The 22378-nt window shown below is 45.9% G+C and overlaps 1 protein-coding gene across 1 annotated transcript in view; it reads right to left on the minus strand.

Moving 5' to 3' along the window:
* NRPC2 (nuclear RNA polymerase C2) overlaps positions 1–22378 on the minus strand; it is a 44599-nt gene that overhangs the window by 21968 nt on the left and 253 nt on the right. The window contains exons 2-21 of the mRNA XM_078591786.1: positions 22262–22373; positions 22037–22158; positions 21862–21954; positions 21466–21538; positions 21114–21204; positions 20369–20421; positions 18601–18665; positions 17980–18085; positions 10653–10763; positions 10329–10388; positions 8426–8464; positions 8277–8327; positions 8104–8202; positions 7212–7271; positions 7041–7133; positions 6372–6473; positions 6191–6301; positions 5981–6097; positions 3080–3196; positions 2910–2990 (exon numbers count right to left, since the gene is read on the minus strand). Coding sequence (XP_078447912.1) covers positions 2910–2990; positions 3080–3196; positions 5981–6097; positions 6191–6301; positions 6372–6473; positions 7041–7133; positions 7212–7271; positions 8104–8202; positions 8277–8327; positions 8426–8464; positions 10329–10388; positions 10653–10763; positions 17980–18085; positions 18601–18665; positions 20369–20421; positions 21114–21204; positions 21466–21538; positions 21862–21954; positions 22037–22158; positions 22262–22373 — 1756 coding nt within the window. The remainder of the gene's footprint in view (positions 1–2909; positions 2991–3079; positions 3197–5980; positions 6098–6190; positions 6302–6371; positions 6474–7040; positions 7134–7211; positions 7272–8103; positions 8203–8276; positions 8328–8425; positions 8465–10328; positions 10389–10652; positions 10764–17979; positions 18086–18600; positions 18666–20368; positions 20422–21113; positions 21205–21465; positions 21539–21861; positions 21955–22036; positions 22159–22261; positions 22374–22378) is intronic.

Below are 22378 nucleotides of genomic sequence, written 5' to 3' on the forward strand. Positions count from 1 at the left end.
CACAAAGACAACAAAGTATCTGCATCCAGTCAAGCTTTCAACGGGGGATGGCCCCCACACATCACTATGTATGCAATCAAATGGAGAATAAAAGCGTTCATCCATAGATTTAAAAGAAATCCTTCGAAGTTTTGCCATCTGGCAGGCTTCACAAAAAAATTCTTTAACCGAAATACCCCTAAACAATGAGGGGTAACAAGTTCTGAGTAAATCAAAAGGTGGATGACCCATCCGTTGATGAAGACGGATCACCCTCTCCTCCTTGGGGCTCATTCTTCGCGACACCATGCATCTTTCCACATTGCCCTCCAGGAGGAGTAGGCCCCCTTCCCTCCTAAAGGATGAAGCCCTCGTCCCAGATACCTTATCACAGAAAAAACAGTCATCACTGTCCAATATAAACCTCCATCCAAAGTCATCAACAGCCCTTTGAATAGAGAGAAGGTTAGTCATCAAATTTTCCACATGCAGAACATTCTTAAGGAGGCCAACTGAGTCCAGGTGGACACTTCCAACTCCTTTTACGGGCAAGGTTCCCCCTCCAGCTGTCTGAACTTTGTGATTAATCTTGGAAGAGGAGTAATGACTGAAAACAGACCCGTTTGGGGACATATGGTCCGTAGCTCCGGTGTCCGCAACCCAAATATTGGATAGGGAATTACCTGATTTCGCCAGGGAGGTAGAGCTAATCTTTCCCTGCAACTCTTCGACTTCGGGACTCACCCCAGCGGATTCTGAATTCTGTGATTGTGAGGCCGCCACCATGGCCTTCTTCCCGGAGTTCTGATTCTTCCAGGCCAGCTTCCAACGAGGCTCCTTGGTGTGGCGCCTCTTCTTGCAATAACTGCAGAAAAGAGCGGCACGATTATCCTCTCCGTCGCCTCCCCCGGATTGACTCGGCTGAGATGGGCGTGGCCCAATTTCCAGTGGAATTAGGTTTGCTCTCAGGTTTCTTCGATAGCAGCGCAGCGGAGTTTGAGTTTTGAGCCTGGGAGTCACCAGTAACGCCAAGTCTGCTCTCAGCCTGCATAACGGCACTAATGGCTTCTTCCAGAGAAGGCAACTTCTCACGATGTAGCAGTTGGCTCCTCACAGACTCATAGACCGGATTGAGTCCCATGAGGAATGTAAAAATTCTCTGCTTGAGGATGAGTTGTCGTTCCATGGACTGTGGATATTGTACCGGCCAAAGATGGTCAATTTCTCTCCAGATGGCTTTAAGTCGGGATGAGTACTGACGAATGTTCTCTCCTCCTTGGCGTGCCGATGCCTCCAGCACCTTAAGTTCGTAGAGACGCCAGTCGTGAGACTGTTCTGAAGCGTACCTCTGGATCTCATCCCAGAGATCTCTGACCGTCTCGCAATAGAGGAAGTCTCTCCTCATTTCCGGGGTCATGGATCTGAGCATCCAGCCCAAGATCAGAGATTCTTCCGCTTTCCACTTCTTGAAATCGGCATCAGCTGTGGTTTTGGGAGGATCCGTCAGATGATCTCCCAGAAAAAGACCGTAGACAGTGAGTGTCACCATCTTTGTCCATTCGAACATATTCCCCCCATCAAATTTTACCTCTGCTGGGGGGAATACCACAGCAGGCCTTCCAACTTCTGGATTTAATGAGCTTGTCTCCACTCCTCTGGCCCCAGAGGCTTCCTGGACAACTCCAGGGTTACCCTGGGTCGAGCTCTCATCCCCTAAGCTTGACATCCTTGTTAAAAGTTGATGAAGAGTCCTGAAGTTGTTGTAGGGGACTAAAGAAACCCCTTCTAGGGTTCGATCTGGGCCAAAAAACGGTCAGGAGCTACTCCAACTGCTGCTGCGGCCCTGAAGGAACCCTTCTAGAGTTCGATCTGAACCAAAACTTCCTTCAAACTGTTCAATGAACAAACCTGCTGCTGAATCTTCCTTCGAACCTGGCTCTGATACCATGTCAAACTGTTCCCAGCAAGTGGATCTGAGTCGAGTATAGCACAGAGATGTGTCTGAGAGGGCAGAAGAGGCCAAAGCAAAGGAAGAAGGAGGCTGCAGGAGCTCCAGCCCAGGGGCGGCGCCTTTAGGGAACAGAAAGAATGAACAGGAGAAGCACTCATTAGCGGCTAGGGTTTGGGCACTTAAAAGGCCCCCCGATTACATTTTTCCCACGTGGGGAGGTCCTTAAGTGGCCTCCCACGTGGGACCACTTACTCGACTAGAGTCCCACGTGTGACTCCTTAAACAGTGGGCCACACGTGGGAAAAAGGAGAGTAAGTTCGAGAAGGAAAGAGAAGGAAAAAGGAGAAGAAAAGGGGAGAAAAGAGGGGGGAAAAAGGGTGGGCCACTTATAGATCTGTGGCCCACTTACAACAGACTTAGAGAAGAGGGAGAAGGGGAAAATAGGGATCTGAGGAGTCCCAGTCCAACAGTTAACGCTATCTGACGATCTCCATATACCTAATTTTTTCTTCCCAAGAAATGAAGGTAATGAAATATTACCCATCTTCCTCTTGTTCTGATATTGAACATATATCCTATTTTTTCTCTCTTCTTCTTTTATATCTATTTGGTTTCATTCGTACACTTATTCTCCATAGTATACATAACAGGTCTTTTGGCCAGATCTAGAGAAGTTATCCTTTCAAAAAAAATCATTTCTGTGGAAGATCATCTTTTTCCCCCGTTTATACAGAATATTCCTCATTTGTACAGATGCCCTAGCAAGAAAGATAGACCTTGTCATGCCATACACCTTCCATCTCTCATAAATGTCAAATATGAGATAATTTAAGCTGGAGAGAATGCTGATATCCTCTTCATGTTGCTCGCCATGTTTTGGGAGCATCGCAATGTTTTTTATACATACGAGGGGCATAATGAACAGAAATGGAAGTGACTGGGAAGATGTATCACGGAAAGGGCAAGAATCCAATATTACCTGCTTCTCATTCACAAAGACACTTACGAACTCCCCAATTTTCCCCAATCTCCGGAGCTTGCGCATGGCACTTGCAAAATGCTGGAAATATCAAAAAAAAACAGGAAATATGGAACAACTAGAAAAACTCACAGGCAAGTTTATTGAATGTCTTCTGGAGAAGAGCAAACCTGTGGTATCCTGTGCTTTCCAAGAATCAACCCATTGAAAATAACCAGAAACGAATGGGACGCATGCAGCTCTTCACCAGACAACAAGGATAAGTCTTCCACTCCAAGACTATAACACTAAGAGAAAACGGAACAAAGTATCATATCAGCTATCTGAAATAATGAAATTCATAAAGAAAGATGATTTGCAGGCGGCATGTATCATCAACAAAATAATTACAAAATAATGAAACTTGTGCACAACCAGTTTCCTTAGATGATAAGATGGCATAAAATACTGATGAACAAATAAGAAGGAAAATATATAGACTGTGAAACTGAAGCATAAAGCATCCTACCACTCTGATATAATATGGCTGTGAAACTGAAGCAAAAGAGTGATGATATCCAGTTGGTCATCAAATAAGTATAAGACCCGATAAACGTGGCTTATAAGACAACTCTTTGGGAGGAACTAGCAAGGGCAGTGAGCCCATTCCAGGGACTCTCCTTATTGTTTGGGAGCAACTCCAATGTGATGCTGGAGGCGGAGGATAGGTCTCATGGAGCGGGCAGCCTGGGGTCAGAGGCCACTGTGGCATTCATTCCAGAGCAGCTCTACATGAAATAGAACTAGCAAAATGCAAGTTCACATGGAGCATGGTGGGCCCCATGTCCCTCTCTCAATAAAATCACTGTTTGTGCTCAATGGCGCTTCTGGAGCATTTCCCAAAGGAGGACATGTGGTCATTTCCTCACCCATTGTCAGACCAATATCCAAGGATCTAGCAATCACATATGAGATCCAGCCGGCCCAGATACCTTAAGATGGACAGATCTTGGCTCCAAGAGACGGGCTTCAAGTAGGAGGTTGTCAAATGATGGGCATCAAATTGTGAATGGGGTTCAACGACAGCCCAACTGGCCAAAAAATTTGGCCATCTATGGGGTCACCTCAAGGAATAAAGTAGCCACATCTCTGAGGCGCATAAGAGTAGGCACATTACCCCCAAGGCAGATACTAGAATTAGGAGCCTGGAAGATACTAGAACCCTATCGGAAGAGGAGAAAGAACGGTGAGGATATATGGTGATAATATGAAAGGAGGATAAGACAGTGGAGATGGTGATAATATGAAAGGAGGATAAGAAGGTGGAGATAGATTGGAGACGATGGTCAAGGAAGTTATGGGTGAAGGAAGGACACAAACACAAGGTTCTTCCATATCATGGCCAATGGACAAAGGAGAGTAAACTAGATGCCGAGGGTGCAGGCAGGGAACCCGGAGTTTGTAGGAGTTTGTTGGAGCTCCCGAAGCCAATAGAGATGGAAGGTCAACTTTGGTTACTATCAGATGAGGAGTCTCTATGCCAATTACCCATTATTTACCTGGGCCTGCCCTTAACGGGAAGTCACCTCAAGGCCACAGATTATCAGTCTGTCATATAGAAGATGGATCAGCCGTTTGAGGGACGGCATACCAGAGTGCCATCGAGGGGGGCCGTCAGGTGCTATTGTGGTCAGTGACCTTAGCACCTCCCATCTTCCCATCTTGCAAGCGCCAAGAAGGTTTGATGCAAAGGTTCCTACAAAAAAGTACAGTGCCGAAGGACAGAGGGGGATGGCCCCAATAACTTGGTATGTGGTCTGCAAACCAGTCAACCAGGAGGCGCTACTGGTGTCGCAGCTACACAACATAAACCTCACCCTTTTAGCTAAATTGGTCGGCCAACTAATGGGACCTGATGAGAACATGCCAATCAAGGTCTTAAAGGACAACTACAAATCATGGATGGACTGGGAACAGCTCGCCACTCCAAACAGAGGGCATCAGCATGCTAGCAGGGTATGAGGCAAGTGTTTCCCCCAAGTCTGAGAATTAACTGGATGACTGTTCAGCTCAAGGACCCATGGCTGTTCACCCTGGCCAAGATGCTTAGGGCCATGGAAAGGGACTGTGGGATGGCCCTTGGAATCCGCTGTTTGTAGGCAACTTGTCAGCATAAAGGTTGGAGGTTATCAGGAATTCAGTGGTCCCTACAACATCTGCAACCTGCGATCTGGGCACGAGATGAGTGGATGCGGTCTGACATACACTCTGTCACCAGTGCATACATACAAATCAGGCACACAATCAGTAGAACCATCGACCATCAACGCATGCCAAGCCGTATGAAAACTAAACATCCCCTAAAAAGAGTAGCTGTTTGGTTGGTTGCTCCACCAACAAAAATTGGTGATTTGGGACCTTCACGAAGAGATGCACTTTTCTTCAAATTTCCCAAAAGTCCCAGCAGTGTGCACTATGTGCACAGGGGGTGAAGAAGACTGATCAAAACTTTTCTTCAAATGCACTTTTGCCAGGCAGAGCAGGCCATAAAGTCTATGACGGGGGTGGATGTCTCCTCAAATGAGGTCTTCTAGGACTCTCTACGGGATAGGGTACCCATGGGCAAGAGGAATTGGAACGACTGTTTGCAGTGCCCTGGGCAACATGGTTGCACTACAATAAGGTCATTTTCAAAGAACAAGAGGCATAATTGGTGAGCGCAGTGCACCATGTGGAGAGTTTCTTCCTTGTTTGGTTTAGAGCGACCTTAATGAAAGGTATGGGGACCCCTTGGGTCAAGTGTGTATTTATAATTTTCTAATACCTAATCATATAATTCCCATGACCTCCTCCCCTTTTTTGAAAAAAACTTAAATTTACAAATCATGAAAGGGTACCAAGAAATAATATGTTAGCAACAGTAAAAATAAAGAATCTATAGTAAAAAAAAAAAGACAAATCAATAAAGAATCCATATTGTCAGGGCCTTTTGTCAGCAACAATAAAAATAAATTCATTCCCACAATAAAATTGGCATAGAGAAGTAAATGCATAAGAACGAAAGAGAGAAATTAAACTAAACCAGAATAAACCAGAGAAATTAATGGGCCCTCTTCTTCGTCAGTTGTGACATGTGTCATCAAGGCAAGATTTTTGGTTAACCCACATCCTTCGCCTTCTGGAGTGTCACAAGGGCAAAGCATCCCCCACTGTTTAAGAACAACAGAATATAGGAGAAATGAACCATGATAAAAAAAAAATATTTTAAAAAATGAGAGGCATTAACAGGTAACTGCAATCACCTGGCTGGGTTGCAATGCTCTCGGTCCACTGACTTTTCTCGTTTTTTCAAATTGTGGCGATATCCTTGTCATGTGGCCCAAGGCGGCAATATAAGAAAGACGCGACAGGACCTGGGTGTAACAGGGAAATTTCCACTTATAATATCACAAAGAAAAAGAAAAAAACAGATCAAGTAAGAACCTGTGAAACTCCTTTCCGGTGCATTTTGAAACGTTTTAAATCCCAGTTACCAGTAGAAATAGCTTTCTCCAAACCGTTTGTGATCAAATCGTTTCTAATAAACTGCAAGGGAGAAATTATATAAAAAACAATATCATTTCTGTGAAAAAGCAGGAGATCAACATCAAAAAACCTGAACAGAAACAAGAAGAAATTTTAAAACTATTGTTCACTGAAGCAAGATGCAGAAAATGACACGCTTTCCTATATTGAAGGAAGAACTGGGATAGCAACGATCCGACCATCTACCAACTGCAAAGTAGAACCCTACTTATTCAATATTTTCGTGATAAATTAGAATATAACCAAACAAGAATAAATCCATGACATCCAATCAAAATCTACTCCAATAAAGAAGTTAGAAAAAATACGAATTTTTATGATAATATTAACATTAGCCTCAGTTCACTGAAATGATTGACTCAACAATCATACTATTCATTTGGAAACCATTACCTGAGGTTAACCACAATCATATGCCACAACTTAGTTGATACTTTTTTCTTAGGAATGCACTAATTCAATGACTCTATCACATGTTTCGACAATTTCCCTAGCGTACGTTAACATCGTAACAAGATTCAAAAAGAAAAATATGCACAGTTTGAGAACATGTGGAAAACAGCATACCCGCAGAAAATCCAAGGGGCTGGAACGAGACGTCTTGCTGTAGACTTTATTCATAGACTCCAGGGCAGCATGATTTGTTGACTTAAATAAGTCCTGCAAAAAATATTACACTTTTTCATCAAGAAAATACGGATCACCCAATGAAATTTAGAAATAAAGATTAATTATTACCTCGAAAAGCAATGAAACAAGCTGGCCAGAAAGCTCCAAACGTTTGTTCCCCACATAATCCTATGGACAAGTTCAAATAAGTTCAACTGCAAAGTCATGAAAAGTTACCATCTTTCTCAAACTATAAGCTGAAAATTTAACATATCTGACCTCTATTTGACAGAAAATGGGTCATATCGTAATATGAATAATGATGTAAAATAAGGGAGGACATGCGGTTATTTACAGAAGAAATCCAACCATCCAGAGGTCGAATCCATAATCTTCTGACCCATTTTAATAAAAGGGTCCTCTAAGGAGACATCATAATGCGACGAGAAGGCGACGTCATCACACTTGCAGCCTAATTGGCACGTGTGTCTTTTAGATAAAGACTGTCGGGAAAACAGTCCCTATAAGGAACAAGGAATAGTTGACGGTGGCACTGGGCATTTTCAATATCATAGCTGCTTTTCTTGGCGGGAATCCAGAGATCTTTCCGGACCTGGCACGAGAGAGGGTAGATCAAGAGTGATCTCTTCAATCTACTCAAGTATTTATATGATACTTGAAAATCCCACAAAAAACTAGTGATTTACCATCTCTCTCTCTCTCCTCCTCTATCTCTCTCAACCCCGACTTCCTCCTCCCCATTCCTCAAAATAATGATATTCATTTTTTTTTGAAAAAAATAATGCTATTCATAGTTTTAAGTATTTTGATTATATTGCCTGGGAGGAAACACCTGTGAAAGAATAAGTCACAGAAGGACCCTAACACGAACATTATTATGAAAAACTTCAGAAAACGCGAAAAGTAGGAAAATATTATTTTCAAATTATCAGGAAACTACAGTTCTACAGTTGAATACTAAAAAAAAAAATTTGAAATAAAAGTTAAATACTAAACATACTTTGTCATCAAAGGTATCAGTGTTCAGTATCGCATCCATCATTCGCCTCAACATGACGGCAGTATAAATACACTTTGGGCGAAAACTGTCCTTCGTAATCTGCAATTAGATCAAGCAAAACCATTAACAGAAATACTTTGAAAGATTATCAAATATCTGGGAAAAATACCTACCGGCACATGCGCAAGAAATACATCAGAAAGAATACTTTTTGCCCTGTCTCCCTGTACCAAAAAAATGCCAAAAACCTGACTTAGATGGAGGCCATAGCTTCCCTCGCAATTGAAAAAATCAATAAAATCTAGAAGCTCAAGAGAGCAACCTTTTTCTTCAGAGTACTCATTGCTCCAGGATTCCCCACCTTGAATAAAAAATGGAGAAACGTTTCAAATCAGGTAAAATCATTTCAATGTAGTATGTTCTCAAATTCTGACCATCCTCAATTTGAGGACGCAAAATCAAATTATGGACACAGCAAAAAAAATGGAGCATTAGTTTACAATAAAATTGAGCCCAAAAAGGACGCATGTCCTGCATATTTTGAGAGGTTCCTCCACCTTGATACGATAAAAGGTATTCAGAGAATTGGAAGCAGAGTTCTAGTTAACTAGTGTCACAGTTCATTCGCTCTAGTCTTTACTCTGCAACTTCCCCCCCCCCTTCTCTTTTCTATTTCAAATTTTAGAGGAACCATAAGGGCAAAATCAATTTTTAGTGCAAGTACACTTTGTGCGCTGCTGAACAAAACTAGGAGGACAGTATACCCTCCTAAGGGCTCATGGAAGAAGAGAATTGATAAGAACAACAGAGCAGAAAGAAGAGGGAATGAGAAGTCACCTTATTCTTACTGTGAGAAGGTGGGGAATCCCTCTTGAATTTCCTCCTAACTAGGGATAAACTTCTCTTAGGATACCTTGGATTACATATAAAAGAAAGAATAAAGGAGGAGGACAGAGAGGAGAAAACGTGAATGAATCTGCACGTGGGACCACACTTGGGTCCACACATGTGGAGTCAATGGAGTCCAAGATCAAGATCGTAACTGCCCAGGGTAGTAACTAACTGTCCGGGCGAGGAGCAAGGACTTCTGGCTCCTATATAAGGAAGCCCCCTCTGGACTGGAAGGGCATTGGTTATTTTGAGAAAGAACTTGGAGATCGGAGGCGCCGCTGAGCTTAGGCTGCATCCGGCTGGAGAGCTCAAGGAGGCGCTACAGATCTGAGATCTTCCTCTGACTGAAGAATTGTAATCGCTGCACTATCATTGTGAGTCATTTCTATCTTTTTCAAGAATTCGTTTCTTGATTTAGTTAGAACTATATCACCTTCCTCCTGATTCAAGCATTTCATTCACTTTTATCTGTTGTTCTTACCCTACACTTATGACTGACATACAGGATCTGTGGGATTCCAATGACCCCTGCATCATGTCCTAAGCCTCGGAGAGTAGAATAATGTTATAACAGGATTTTAAAGATTCATATATGAATAGGAAATCCATGAGAAAGGTTGTAGAAGCGTATCCTATTAGGAACATGCATTAGAGATTTCCAAGTCGTTCTGATGGCCTAATACCAATACTTTTCATATTTAATGAGCATTCGCTTTCTTCTTTCACTTCTCTTTTGGCCAGCATATTACCTTGTTAAATGGGAAAAATAATTTAAATTCCACACCGATATGGAGGAGTAGAACAAGAAAGGAGATTACAGAAACAAAAAAACGGAATCTTTCATTGGAATAGTGATGTTGGGCCCATTAGTGAGAACCCATTTAATGAGAGTATTTAGTACTCCCAGAAGGATTCACCATTTCTTCTACCTCATGTGCTTTATTTAAAGGAATCCCAACACTTGTAAGTATATCCACCCACGTGTCGAACTGTCAACTTCAATTCATTGTCTGCTCTCTTGCGCAGAGGCCAAGTCCATTTTATTTAAAGAGGAGCGCAAGCCATATTTAAAGGCAAGACACCATAAAAAAGAACCCAAAAAATCCAAAATACTATTGATGTGGGGCGGGTTCTTATCGATCCCCTACTTTAATAAATCATAAGCTATTAAGGACGCATGATGGAACATTAAAACTATAACTACTAGAGCAGAATGGAGTTTGGAAACCATGTGACTGTACAATCCCCTGCTTGAATAAATTGGACGTATAATAAAGAGAATCAGCTTGGATAATCAAATATAAAGGAATGACTAAACAAAGAGAAGTTGATACCTTTGACTCCAAGAAATCCAAGGCCTGCTTTTGGGTGTATATCCTAGCTCCAGCGCATTCCTAAGTACACCGAATACCCAAGCGCAAACATAAGGAAAAAGATACCACAGCTTAATAAAAAATAACCTAAGAGCCACATCAATAAACAAAAAGTCACGGGGAAAGGACACTCAAATAAAATGCACAACAAAACCACTGAGGAAATGTCAACCGATGGCAAAACTTAGAAATCATAACAGAAGTTAGAATATTTACACATGGATGATAGCTTCTCGAAGATAATTAAGAATAACGAATGATTAAAATTGTGAATTGCGCCTTTACCTGCAAAGATGGAAGGAGCAGTGAACTATATCGTGGATCTCTGCCAACCATTTGAACGATTTCTTGATCACTCTCCATTCCCATTGCTTTCATAACAACCATGACAGGGATCTGAAGTCCAAAAAATTAATAAGGTAAACAACGACAGGAAGAACTTTCTACACAGACAACTACTAAAAAGAAGTAGTCGAGGCCTTCTAGTATTAGCTTCTAACACTGTCACCCCAAGACAAAAGGGAAGAATGCAATTTTGATTTTCTGAGGAAAAAGAAATAGGGAAGTTAATGCTCCAAATCAAAATAGTAATCTAGGATGATAAACAAAGTTTTCGAGGAAGAAATCCAACATTTAAATAATTAGACATCTGATACACTCGTTAAAAGGCTCTGTTAGTGTGGACTTATTATTATTATCACTCTCTCCTACTTACTCTCCTAGGGTATAAATACCCTCCATGTAACCCTTTGGGTGCTCATGTCATTCTGTTAGTCTTCCTTCATCGATCATCCTTCTTCTCCTCTCCCTCAACCCTTCTAGGGTTTCACATGGTATCAGAGCCCTTGGGCATCTGATACTAGGGTTTGACATCGCCCTAGTTCCGGCAGAACTCCGGTGAACCAAGGATCTGTTCGATCCTGCAGGAAGGGGAAACCCTAACTGCAATTTTGATCGACTGCTGGTTCTCCGACGAAGCTTTCTGCCGACGACCGCCAGCCGCTGCACAACCAGTCCGCGGACCCGCTGCACGAGCAACAGCCCGCGGACCAGCCGCGCGCGCAGCCAGCACGCGGACTAGCCGCACGAGCAGCCAGCCCGCACGCCAGCCGCCGCGCAAACAGCCCGCAGACCAGCCGCCCGCGCAGCCAGCCCGCACGCCAGCCGCCGCGCAAACAGCCCGCGGACCAGCCGCCTGCGCAGCCAGCCCGCAGACCTGCTGCACGAACAGCCGGCCTGCACGCCAGCCGCCGCGCAGCCAGCCTGCGGACCCGCCCCCCGCACAGCCAGCCCGCTGACCAGCCGCACGAGCAGCCAGCCCGCACGCCAGCCGCCGCGCAGCTAGCCCGCGGACCAGCCGCCTGCGCAGCCAGCCTCTGGACCAGCCGCCCGCGCAGCCAGCCCCCACGCCAGCCGCCGCGCAGCCAGCCCGCTGACCAGCCGCCCGCACAGCCAGCGCGCGGACCAGCCGCACGAGCAGCCAGCCCGCACGCCAGCCGCCGAGCAGCTAGCCCGCGGACCAGCCGCCTGCGCAGCCAGCCCACGGACCAGCCGCCCGAGCCGCCAGCCCGCACGCCAGCCGCCGAGCAGCCAGCCTGCGGACCAGCCGCCCGCACGGCCAGCGCGCGGACCAGCCGCACGAGCAGCCAGCCCGCACGCCAGCCACCGAGCAGCTAGCCCGCGGACCAGCCGCTCGCGCAGCCCGCACGCGGCCCAGCCGCCCGAGCAGCCAGCCCGCACGCCAGCCGCCAAGCAGCTAGCCTGCAGACCAGCCGCCCGCGCCGCCAGCACGCGGACCAGCCGCACGAGCAGCCAGTCCGCACTCCAGCCACCGAGCAGCCAACTCTGTCATGGCAGACGCGGACGACACTCCTCCCGTCTCCGGCAACTCCACCACGGAGGGGCCGCGAGTACCCCCGTCGCCAACGACGTCGACGACTGATTTTTCGGACGTTGACTTTCAGCGGGAGCCGCTGTCTCACAAAGTGGTTCATCCACTTCCGATGGTCCCGGAGTCGACACTCCTCCGCGGCCCGAACATCCTCTCCTGGCGCCGTTTCATCGAAACAACTCTCAAGGCCCGCCAACTGTTTAAACACTGCATTGCCGCACCGCTCACGCCGACCCATCCGCACTTCGCTGCCTGGGAAGCCGAAGAGAACTTCATCATGGGCTGGCTGTACATTCACACCCTCGCTCCCGAATTCCGTGACCGGTTCCCGCATCGGACTACTGTGAAGGGCTTTTGGGACCAGGCCGCCGCCTATTGTGGTCGTGATGGCGACAACTGGCGTCTCTTCAGCCTCGTTCAGCGCGCCAACAGCCTCCGTCAAGGACAATTGTCCATTTCGGACTACGCATTGGCCCACAAGAAGCTGTGGGAAGAGGTCGACTATTACCTGCCGACTGACGACCCGACCTGCGTGTCCTATCAAAACACACTTCGTCTCCGGCTCCTGGGATTCCTGAACGGCCTCAACAAGGAATACGATGACATTCGTCGTCAAGCACTCCACCGACGCGAAGGCCTCCCGTCGATTGATGATCTCGTCAAGGAACTCCAGGAGGAGGAGAGCCACTTCCAGCTGCAGGGTTCCTCTGCCGAGCCTTCTCCTGATTCGACGGCTCTTCTCACTCGGCAGTCTACTTCCTCCTCCGCCTCTACTTCCGACCCGCCGGCCTCTGCAGTGGTGTGCAACTACTGCAACAAGCCCGGTCACCGCAGTCGTTTCTGCCGGCGTCGCAAGCTAGATCAAGAGAAGAAGAAGGCAGCCGACTCGAAGGCGATGGTCGCCGCCACCTCGTCCGCTCCTGCCAGCAGTACCTCCCCGTCTCCCATGGATCAGCTTCAGGCCGACATGGCTCTTCTTCGGGAACAGCTGGCCGCTATGCAGTCCCAGTCCTCCGCTCACTTTGGTGGTTTCGGTGCGTTCTCCTCTCTGGTGTCTGATCAGTGGTACTGTGGTCATACGGCACTTCACTCACCTATCGTCTCGGATACAACCTGGGTACTTGATTCGGGGGCTACCGACCACATGACCCCGTTCAATGACCGGTTTGTATCCTACGAGAGGCACAGTGGGCGTCGTACAGTTCTCACGGCCGGTGGCGGGCGTCTTCGCGTGGCTGGTATCGGGGCAGTCTATGTAGATGGCCTCGGTGTCGTCCGCAACGTCCTTCATGTCCCCGACCTGCGAGCTATCCTCATGTCACCACAGCGTCTGGTTGATGATGTCTTCTGTTCGTTCCATCTCCAACCTGACGGCATGTTCCTTTCTGACAAGGGGGGGCGGACTACAGCCATTAGACGGGAGAACGGGCTGCTGCTGTTGGATGATGGGGGTCGCTCGCAGTGCTTCTTGGTACCTCGTGGCCTCCGTCCGGTTGATGAGCAGCGTCGTGCCCGACTTCACTTGGCCCACCAGCGCCTGGGCCATCCTCCCTTTTCTACTTTGAAGCGACTCTTTCCTTCGTTGTGTACTGGACTCGATCTTCAGACAGTGGTTTGCGAAGCTTGTCAGTTGGCCAAGCATCGCCGGTCCACGTTTTCTCCATCTACGTCCCACACCTAGACGCCGTTGTTTCGCGTTCATAGTGATGTTTGGGGACCGGCCCCGCAGGCGAGTCTGAAAGGCCATCGATATTTTCTGATCCTTGTTGACGAGGCTACCCGCTACACAGGGACGTATCTGTTGGCTGCGGAGTCTGAAGTTTCGCCTCGGTCCGCATTTCTGCACCTTGGTCCAGACCCAGTTTGGACGCGCATCCAGCGCTTCCGGTCGGACAACGCCCGCGACTTCATCAATGCCGATCTCACCTCCTTCTTTGCCGAACGGGGAATTCTTCACGAATCCTCGTGCGTGGCGACACCGGAGCAGAACGGCATGGCCGAACGTCGCATCGGCTATGTCACCTCGACGGCCAGAACTCTCTTGGTGAACTCTCACGTGCCATGGCCATATTGGGGCGACGCAGTGTTAACGGGTACCCAACTCGTCAACCGCATTCCCTCCGATGTCCTTGGGTTTCAGAGTCCCATCGATCGGCTGACCGCGGCATTTCCTGGTGTTCCTCTTCGGACCGGCCTCCTTCCTCGGGTCTTCGGCTGCACCGCCTATGTGCACGACACCTCCCCCACTCGCACGAAGCTCGACGCTCGTGCCCTCCGGTGCGTGTTCGTGGGTTATGCCTCCCTCCAGAAAGGCTACCGGTGTTATCATCCGCCGTCTCGCAGGTATTTCATCTCGGCAAACGTCACCTTTGCCGAACATGAGCCCTACTTCGGTGACACCTCTTCCCGCCTCCCGTTGGATGAGGTTCCTGTGGCTCCCCACTTGGAGCCCTTTCCCGTTGCGGAGCCCACTGCTCCCTCACCATCCACTCATGTTCCACCTCCACTTGACCTACCTCCGGCTCCAGTGGCGTCGTCTCATGAGGGGTCTTCGGAGCTCTCCTCCATTACCCCATTGCCCCTTCCAGCAGCCTTTCCACCTTCCTCCACCCCTTTGGCGGTTCTGCCACTACCGCCCGCATTGCCTCCACCCGTGTCTCCCTCTTTCCCCGGTGTGTCGTCATCCACACCTCTCGGGGAGACACCCTCCATCACTCCATCTGCGGCTTCTTCTCCTTCCCCTCCCGGTGAGCTCGCTCTCTCTCCCGGAGAGGGGTCCTCTTTTCCCACGTATACTTCCGCTCCTCCGTCGGACGAGTCCTCCCAGCCCCCTCCCGATGATGACGATCAGTTGGGTTGGCCTATCGCCCTTCGGAAAGGGGTCCGCGAGTGCACCCGCACTCCGCGGTATCCCTTGTCCCACTACATCTCCTTCGACCGGCTGAGTACTCCCTACCGGCTGTTTCTCACTCGCATCGAGTCGGATCCTATCCCACGCCGCCTAGCCGATGCTATTGCTTCTCCTCATTGGAAAGCGGCGATGGACGAGGAGATGCAGTCCCTGCTCAAGAACCACACTTGGGATCTCGTTCCCCTCCCTCCGGGCAAGAGGGCGGTGGATTGCAAGTGGATCCACACCAAGAAGCACCGTGCCGATGGCACCCTCGAGCGCTACAAGTCGCGTCTTGTGGCCCGGGGGTTCACTCAGTCTTATGGCGTGGACTACTTCGAGACGTTTTCTCCGGTGGCGAAGATGGACACCGTCCGTCTCCTCTTGGCAGTGGCCGCTCATCTTCACTGGGTCATCCGGCAGTTCGACGTGAAGAACGCCTTCCTTCATGGCGACTTGACGGAAGAAGTGTACATGCAGCAGCCTCCGGGATATGCCCTCGGCCCTCCTGGCACCGTCTGCCGACTGCGGAAGTCCCTCTATGGACTGAAGCAGTCCCCGCGGATGTGGTTCGGCCGCTTTCTTCTGTGATGAAGGCCAAGGGCTACACCCAGAGCAACGGCGACGCTTCTCTCTTCTTCCGCCATACTCCCGCTGGTGTCTCCATCCTGGCGGTCTATGTTGACGACATTCTTATCACCGGCTCAGATTCTGCAGAGGCTGGTCGCCTTGGTGTTGCCTTGGCCAAGGAGTTCGAGATCAAGGCCCTTGGGCCTCTCCGCTACTTCCTCGGCCTTGAGGTGGCATACGCCCCACGGGGCATTTTCGTGTCTCAGCAGAAATATGCCGTTGACTTGCTGGCCCTGGCGGGCATGACGGAGTGTGCGCCAGTGAGTACTCCCATTGACCCCAACGTGAAGTTGGGCACGGGGGAGGACTCACCACCGGTGAATTCCTTCCAGTATCAGCAGCTGGTGGGGAAGCTCCTCTATTTGACGCACACCCGACCCGACATCAGCTTCGCCGTCAACCTCCTCAGCCAGTTCATGCACTCACCACGCGAGATCCACCGCCAGGCAGCATATCGGGTACTTGCGTACCTCAAAGGCTGCCCCGGCAAGGGGTTGTTATTTCCTTGCAGCACGGATCGGACAGTGAAGGTGTACACCGACGCTGACTTTGCTGGATCGATTGTGGATTATCGTTCCACTACCGGGTACTGCACGTTTCTGTTTGGCAGTCTAGTCACGTGGAAGAGCAGCAAGCAGGACAAGGTGTCCCGCTCTAGTGCCGAAGCCGAGTACCGAGCACTCGCCGATGGGGCCTCTGAGGGCCAGTGGATTTACGGGATTCTCCATGACCTTCGTGTGGAGTATTCCGGCCCGATCCACTTCTACTGCGACAACAAGTCGGCGATTGCGTTGGCCAAGAACCCTGGCCAGCAGGGAAAGATCAAGCACATGGAGCGCAACCGCTACTTTTTCAAGGAGCGTATGGACGAAGGGATCTTCGACCTCGACTTTGTTGCTTCCGCCGATCAAGCCGCGGATGTCCTCACCAAGGGACTGTCCCGGCCTCTCCTTCAACGTGCAGTGTCCAAGCTCGGCATGGACGACATCCATACTTCGCTTGCGGGGGGGTGTTAGTGTGGACTTATTATTATTATCACTCTCTCTCTCCTACTTACTCTCCTAGGGTATAAATACCCTCCATGTAACCCTTTGGGTGCTCATGTCATTCTGTTAGTCTTCCTTCATCGATCATCCTTCTTCTCCTCTCCCTCAACCCTTCTAGGGTTTCACAGGCTCCTCTTCTCACAATGCCGGGAACTCTTTTTCCATTTTTATGCGTATGACTTCACGCACAGAAAATGTACTTCAGACCAAGATGGACTTCATACCAAACAAAGAAAATGTACTTCAGAATAAGAAGCCAAACAGCAGCTCCTTCATGTAAGTTGTACTCGTTCAACTGTCTATTGGATGGAAATATTATATCTTGTGCAAAGATATGACAATGAAATACTAAAATGTTATCTTTCAAAAAGCTAAAATGTTACTAAACAGATGGATTCAAAAACATAAAACCCTAACAATGATCAGTTGGAACCGATGAACTCATCGAATATTGCTAAGTCGTTTCTTTCTCTTCTCCCTCTCAGAATCAAAGAATTCTAGATGTAGAAGCACAAAAAAATTATTGAAGCATTTACGACGAAAATTATGATTCCAGTAGGAAAACAGCTCACAGAGTGCAACCACTTAATACGTCAGATATAAAAATCCAGATACACATAAATCTGGCATAAGAGCAAAAAAGACTGGAGTAATGGCACATCAGCTGAGCAGACAATAATTTTTTTACTCTCACATGTATATTTCTATTTTCTGTTTATCCGTGTCTGACAAAGATACCAACATGGTTTTAAATTATAGGAGTAAATTAACGAGATCTGATAACTGAGTAACTGATACGTATAATATGCCACTTGTAGTTTATTCAAAAAAAAAGGCCCACTAACATCCTAGAGAGTAATCATAGTTGTGTAACACATTTTTACAAGGGTTTGAGGAATGCAAAGGATAACAGTACTCAAGAAGCTCTACCTTCAGACAGGAGATCAAGAAACCTTGGTCCCTATAGGGTGTTCTGACAATTTGTTTCAACGATATAAATGTATGACACGGACAATAAAAAAATGAAAGAAAATGTCGGAACAAAAAATCGCACCACAGATCTGTTTACATTATTAATTTACATCTTTTATTATCCATCTGATTAATAAACTAAAAAAGAATTAAAAAATACAAGATTTAAGTTCCACTGCTCACTGGCTTATTGAATTGATTAAGCTGAAGGTAAATCTTCTCTTTATCCATGAAGAAGACTGTCTTGCTTTTTGTTTCGTGAGTGCTGCAAGTGACTGATGCAGTCACACTGTAGGGTGGAAAAAAAATTAATCAGTTAAGAGTGAAAGTAATCAACTGTGATAAAACTTTGATAAGAAATTTTTTTTTCTTTGATAAGAAAAATGATACACTCCCCGCCTGTCTGTAATACATTTAAAAATGTGAACATCTTAAAGAGACAACAACATAATAAGATCTACTCCCACGAAGGATGCGCGAAAACTCAATACTCTTACTCCCAAGATGGAAATGCATAACAAGATGTGACGATCATTTGATCATTTTATATCTTCATTACTCATGTATTACCTTTTTCAAGTGATGACATGAAAAGGAATTTCTATCAGCAGAAACCATGAAGAAGTCCACTTATATCCAATTTAAGCAGCATACTATTTGATTTACCAACCATTTTTAGGACAAGAAATTGACGGTGATGTGTTAAAACGATTTTTAAAGCTGATAAATAAAGCACGCTGAAACCCACTGCGTGAAACAAGTGTAGAATCAATAGAGTATTATTTTTTCAGGGACATCACTTACCGACCCTTACTATCAGAGTCAATAATTATGCGGTTCTTTGACAGTTGCTCCTGAATCAGGATCACCTAATGGCAAAAAAATTGACAAAATAAACGTCTTGCAAAAACATAGGACTGAAGAGATGACCAGGGAGATATGAAATTTTCTGAGATCCCAACTGCATAACCAAAAGTATAAAGACCAGAGTGAAATGAGAGATACCCAATTTAACCGACTCAATCACCTTTATTCACGCATTCTTATAGTGCGACAGATAACATAATATCGAATGGTATTCAATTATATGTTCCACACAATAAAAATGAAACGTACTAATAAACATATAATAAAAGCACCCCCATTAAGTATCTCAAAAGTTAGTCATTAAAAAATCCCCTTCGATTGTTTACCCTCTTTCACTTGCACCCAATTGATTATCTTAACCCAGAGGTTACTCGTGTGAACTTATTCTTTATGTTGATTCTGATTTTCCCTCTTCCTTCCTGCGTTCATCCCACATATCCTGTTAGGGTTTGAAAATACCCTTAATATAACACCAAAAGAACTCCTCTCGTATGGCATCTGCCAGTTACATACACTGGCTTATATAAACCAGGCCTCGTCCAGTCTAGGTTAAGAGCGGCTGGGCCAATCTAGGAAAGACTCTTAAATATAGAGGAGGGCCACCAATAATCCTTGGTGAGGTATTCCCCCGACTGTATGCATTGGTCCAGGATCAGAATGCCCACGTGCGTGACTGCTGGGAGGGCGCGTGGAACCCGATCATACAAGGAGCCTTATCCGACCAGCGTGTGTCAGATTACATGGACATGCAACAATCCCTATTTCAGCTACAACCAGAAGATGGAGAACGAGATAGTTGGACATGGACAAATGACCCCTTCTCAATTCATAAGGCTTATACAATGATACGAGAAGGACAAGAAGAAGACATGGCACTGGTCAGAGCATGCAGGTTCATATGGCGTCAAAAAGTCCCATTGAAGGTGTGGTTTTTTGGGTGGCTGCTAGCACGGAAACAATTAATGACAAAAGTCCTCCGCAAAAAGGTATACCCAAATACTTCGTCACAATGCGCGCTGTGTTTGATTGGGGAAGAAGATTGCAACCATCTTTTCTTTGAATGCTCCTTTGCTCGCACAGTTTGGGCCAGCCAGTCACTCTCAAGGATGAAGGTGACATCTGAACAGGCCTTTTGGGATTCGGCACGGCATTTCGTGGGAAGAAGAAACAAGGAAGGGGGCCGAGCACTAGCCATGTTGTGGGCCATCTGGCTACATAGAAACGAGGTGTTGTTCTGAGGAAGAAGGGTTTCTACCGATGGAGCTATACATGAAGCAGAAGGACTTAAGGCAGCATGGTCCTTGCAAACGACGGGAAGCGAAGGGAGGTTTTGATGATGACTGATAAGCATGTAAAGGGCCTGTGAGGTCCTGACGGGAGGTTCACCGATTCGTCGGATGTTCATCCCTCGTTATAGTTCAAAAATAAATAAATAACCCATGGCCCACTTACAATAGATATACCAGAGAGAACTCGAAGTAGCTAAACATAAAAACTATAAAACTAACTAGTTTCATAATGGTACTGCAGAATTTATGCATGTCTTTTCCATCAAACCAACTAGTTTCATAATGGTACTGCAGAATGTAAAATTTATGCATGTCTTTTCCATCAAACCAACTAGTTTCATAATGGTACTGCAGAAGGTAAAAGACGCTGCGGAATTATTACGATAATTATTAGTCAGATGAGAAAAAAGGGTTACCTTTTCGGTTCCCTTCACAACAAAGTAACCTCCAGGGTCAAGAGGGCACTCCCCTAACAATCACAGAGCAATCGATTAGTTAAACGAAGTCATTGATGCCATAAGTCAAAAACATCAGTTTTCTTCCTAAGCATATGGCTTTTCAACGAAACAAATAAAAATTCAGAAATAAACCAAGATAAAGGGAGACAATGTTAAGGAGAGCTGCGCATCAACAGAAACTAGTGATTTGGACTCAAGAAGGCAAATATTCATGAAAATATTGTCTTTGCACTACGATGATTGGACAGATTCTGACATAGTATAGCTCATATTTGTAATAAGAACAAAATATACCAAGTCAATCTTCATTTAAAGCCATCAAAGGATACTTTCTCTGCAAACTTAGTGCTAAGCATAAGCTTGGGATAGAAGTTTTTTACAAATGGTACAAACTAAAAAGATAAAGACTGGAAAGAATAATATCCTGGAGCTCAACTATGTATTCCAGGAACATTGATCACATTCGCAGCACTATACATAAGAACAAAAATAGTTTGACGGCTTCAATGTCTCCAAAAAAGAATGCATACGAGGACATAAATGTAAAAACCCTTCGATCAGAATCTGATCAAACACTAGACTCTGCTCAGGGCAAACTCAACAGTCCTTTTCCATGCCGATGATAAAATGGTTTACATTTCAGAAAAACTTTGAAAAATATGGAATGATATGAGATTTAAAGAAAAATACAGATGATACAAACCCAATCTTGCAAGCTCGGCTTCGTCTTTTCCATATAACACACAGCAAGCGCTCCGAAGCATAATTGGCATTCTTCCAATCACGACATCTTTCTGCAATATGAAAACATTAATGAAAGAAATGATCGAGTATTTTTGTTTTATTGTTTTCTTCGTTTTTTTGTTTTTTTTTGGGTTTTCCGCAATTAATTTGTTGGGTTAAACAGTGTTCCTGAAGGGGATTGGTACTGCCCATAATGCAAAATAAGATCCAAAAGGATCAATATTCTGAGCAAAATGATCAAATATTTTAAAATAAATATCTCGAATCTTTAATAAAAAGTTAAGCTCTCTTCAAAAAAAAAGCTAAGCAACCTTTAGCACAACTGTTTTTGAAACTTGATTCCCCATTGTATACTCTATATCAACCTTGATTGGAGCAGAATACCTACAGAACATTAACTCGCACATAAAAAGTCAAATGAGTATGTCCGCACAATACGTAAAGAAAATGTTCAACATGAATGCAGTTGTCTTATGACACAAATGGTCGCCAACAATACTAATGACTAGTCTTCCAAAAAAAATATGAAACTTTTCTAAATTATGGGACTGAAACAAAATCATCAAGTCAGTCGACCCAAAAAAACCTTTCGAGAACATCAAAGTTCTAACAATCTTGAATTATATTTAGTCTATTAAAAAAAACCCAAGAGAGCATATACTGAATGAAACTTTGTAATCGTCAACAAAGGGGTCTACTATGCATACGTGCGATCCGAGAGACGGCATTGGTGGGGTGTAAGTTTTTCCTTTACAAAGTCAACTTCCACGGACGGCTCATCAACATAGATATTAGTATACCTGAGATAGTCAAGGAAAATCCAAAAAAAGTTAATTCTAGATCTTCCTGATTTCGCTAGAGCGCAGAGGATCAACAAATCACCTAAGATACAGGCTAGGCTCGAAAGGGCAAACGATCAGATCATTCGCCTTCATTATCTTCTTAATGTCAGAGTTGACAAAGTAATTAAAGGAATCTAAGTGCTGCTTCACCAATCCCCTGACCTGAAATCATCAGACAATATCGCCGTCAGACAGCTGGAAAAGAGAGATAAATAAATAAAATTCAGAATAAATTGTACTCCGTGATGTTAACGAAAGAACAGACCTTTAAGAAGGCGGGAAGAAGCTGGAATTTATCAACCTGCGACTTCACAGGTGCCGCAAGGGACTTCAATGAAAACTCCTCCCCATTTCCCATCCCCGGCGGAGAAGATACACTGAG

Source organism: Wolffia australiana, chromosome 2 (genome assembly GCF_029677425.1).
Source record: "Wolffia australiana isolate 7733 chromosome 2, ASM2967742v1".
Lineage (NCBI taxonomy): Eukaryota > Viridiplantae > Streptophyta > Magnoliopsida > Alismatales > Araceae > Wolffia > Wolffia australiana.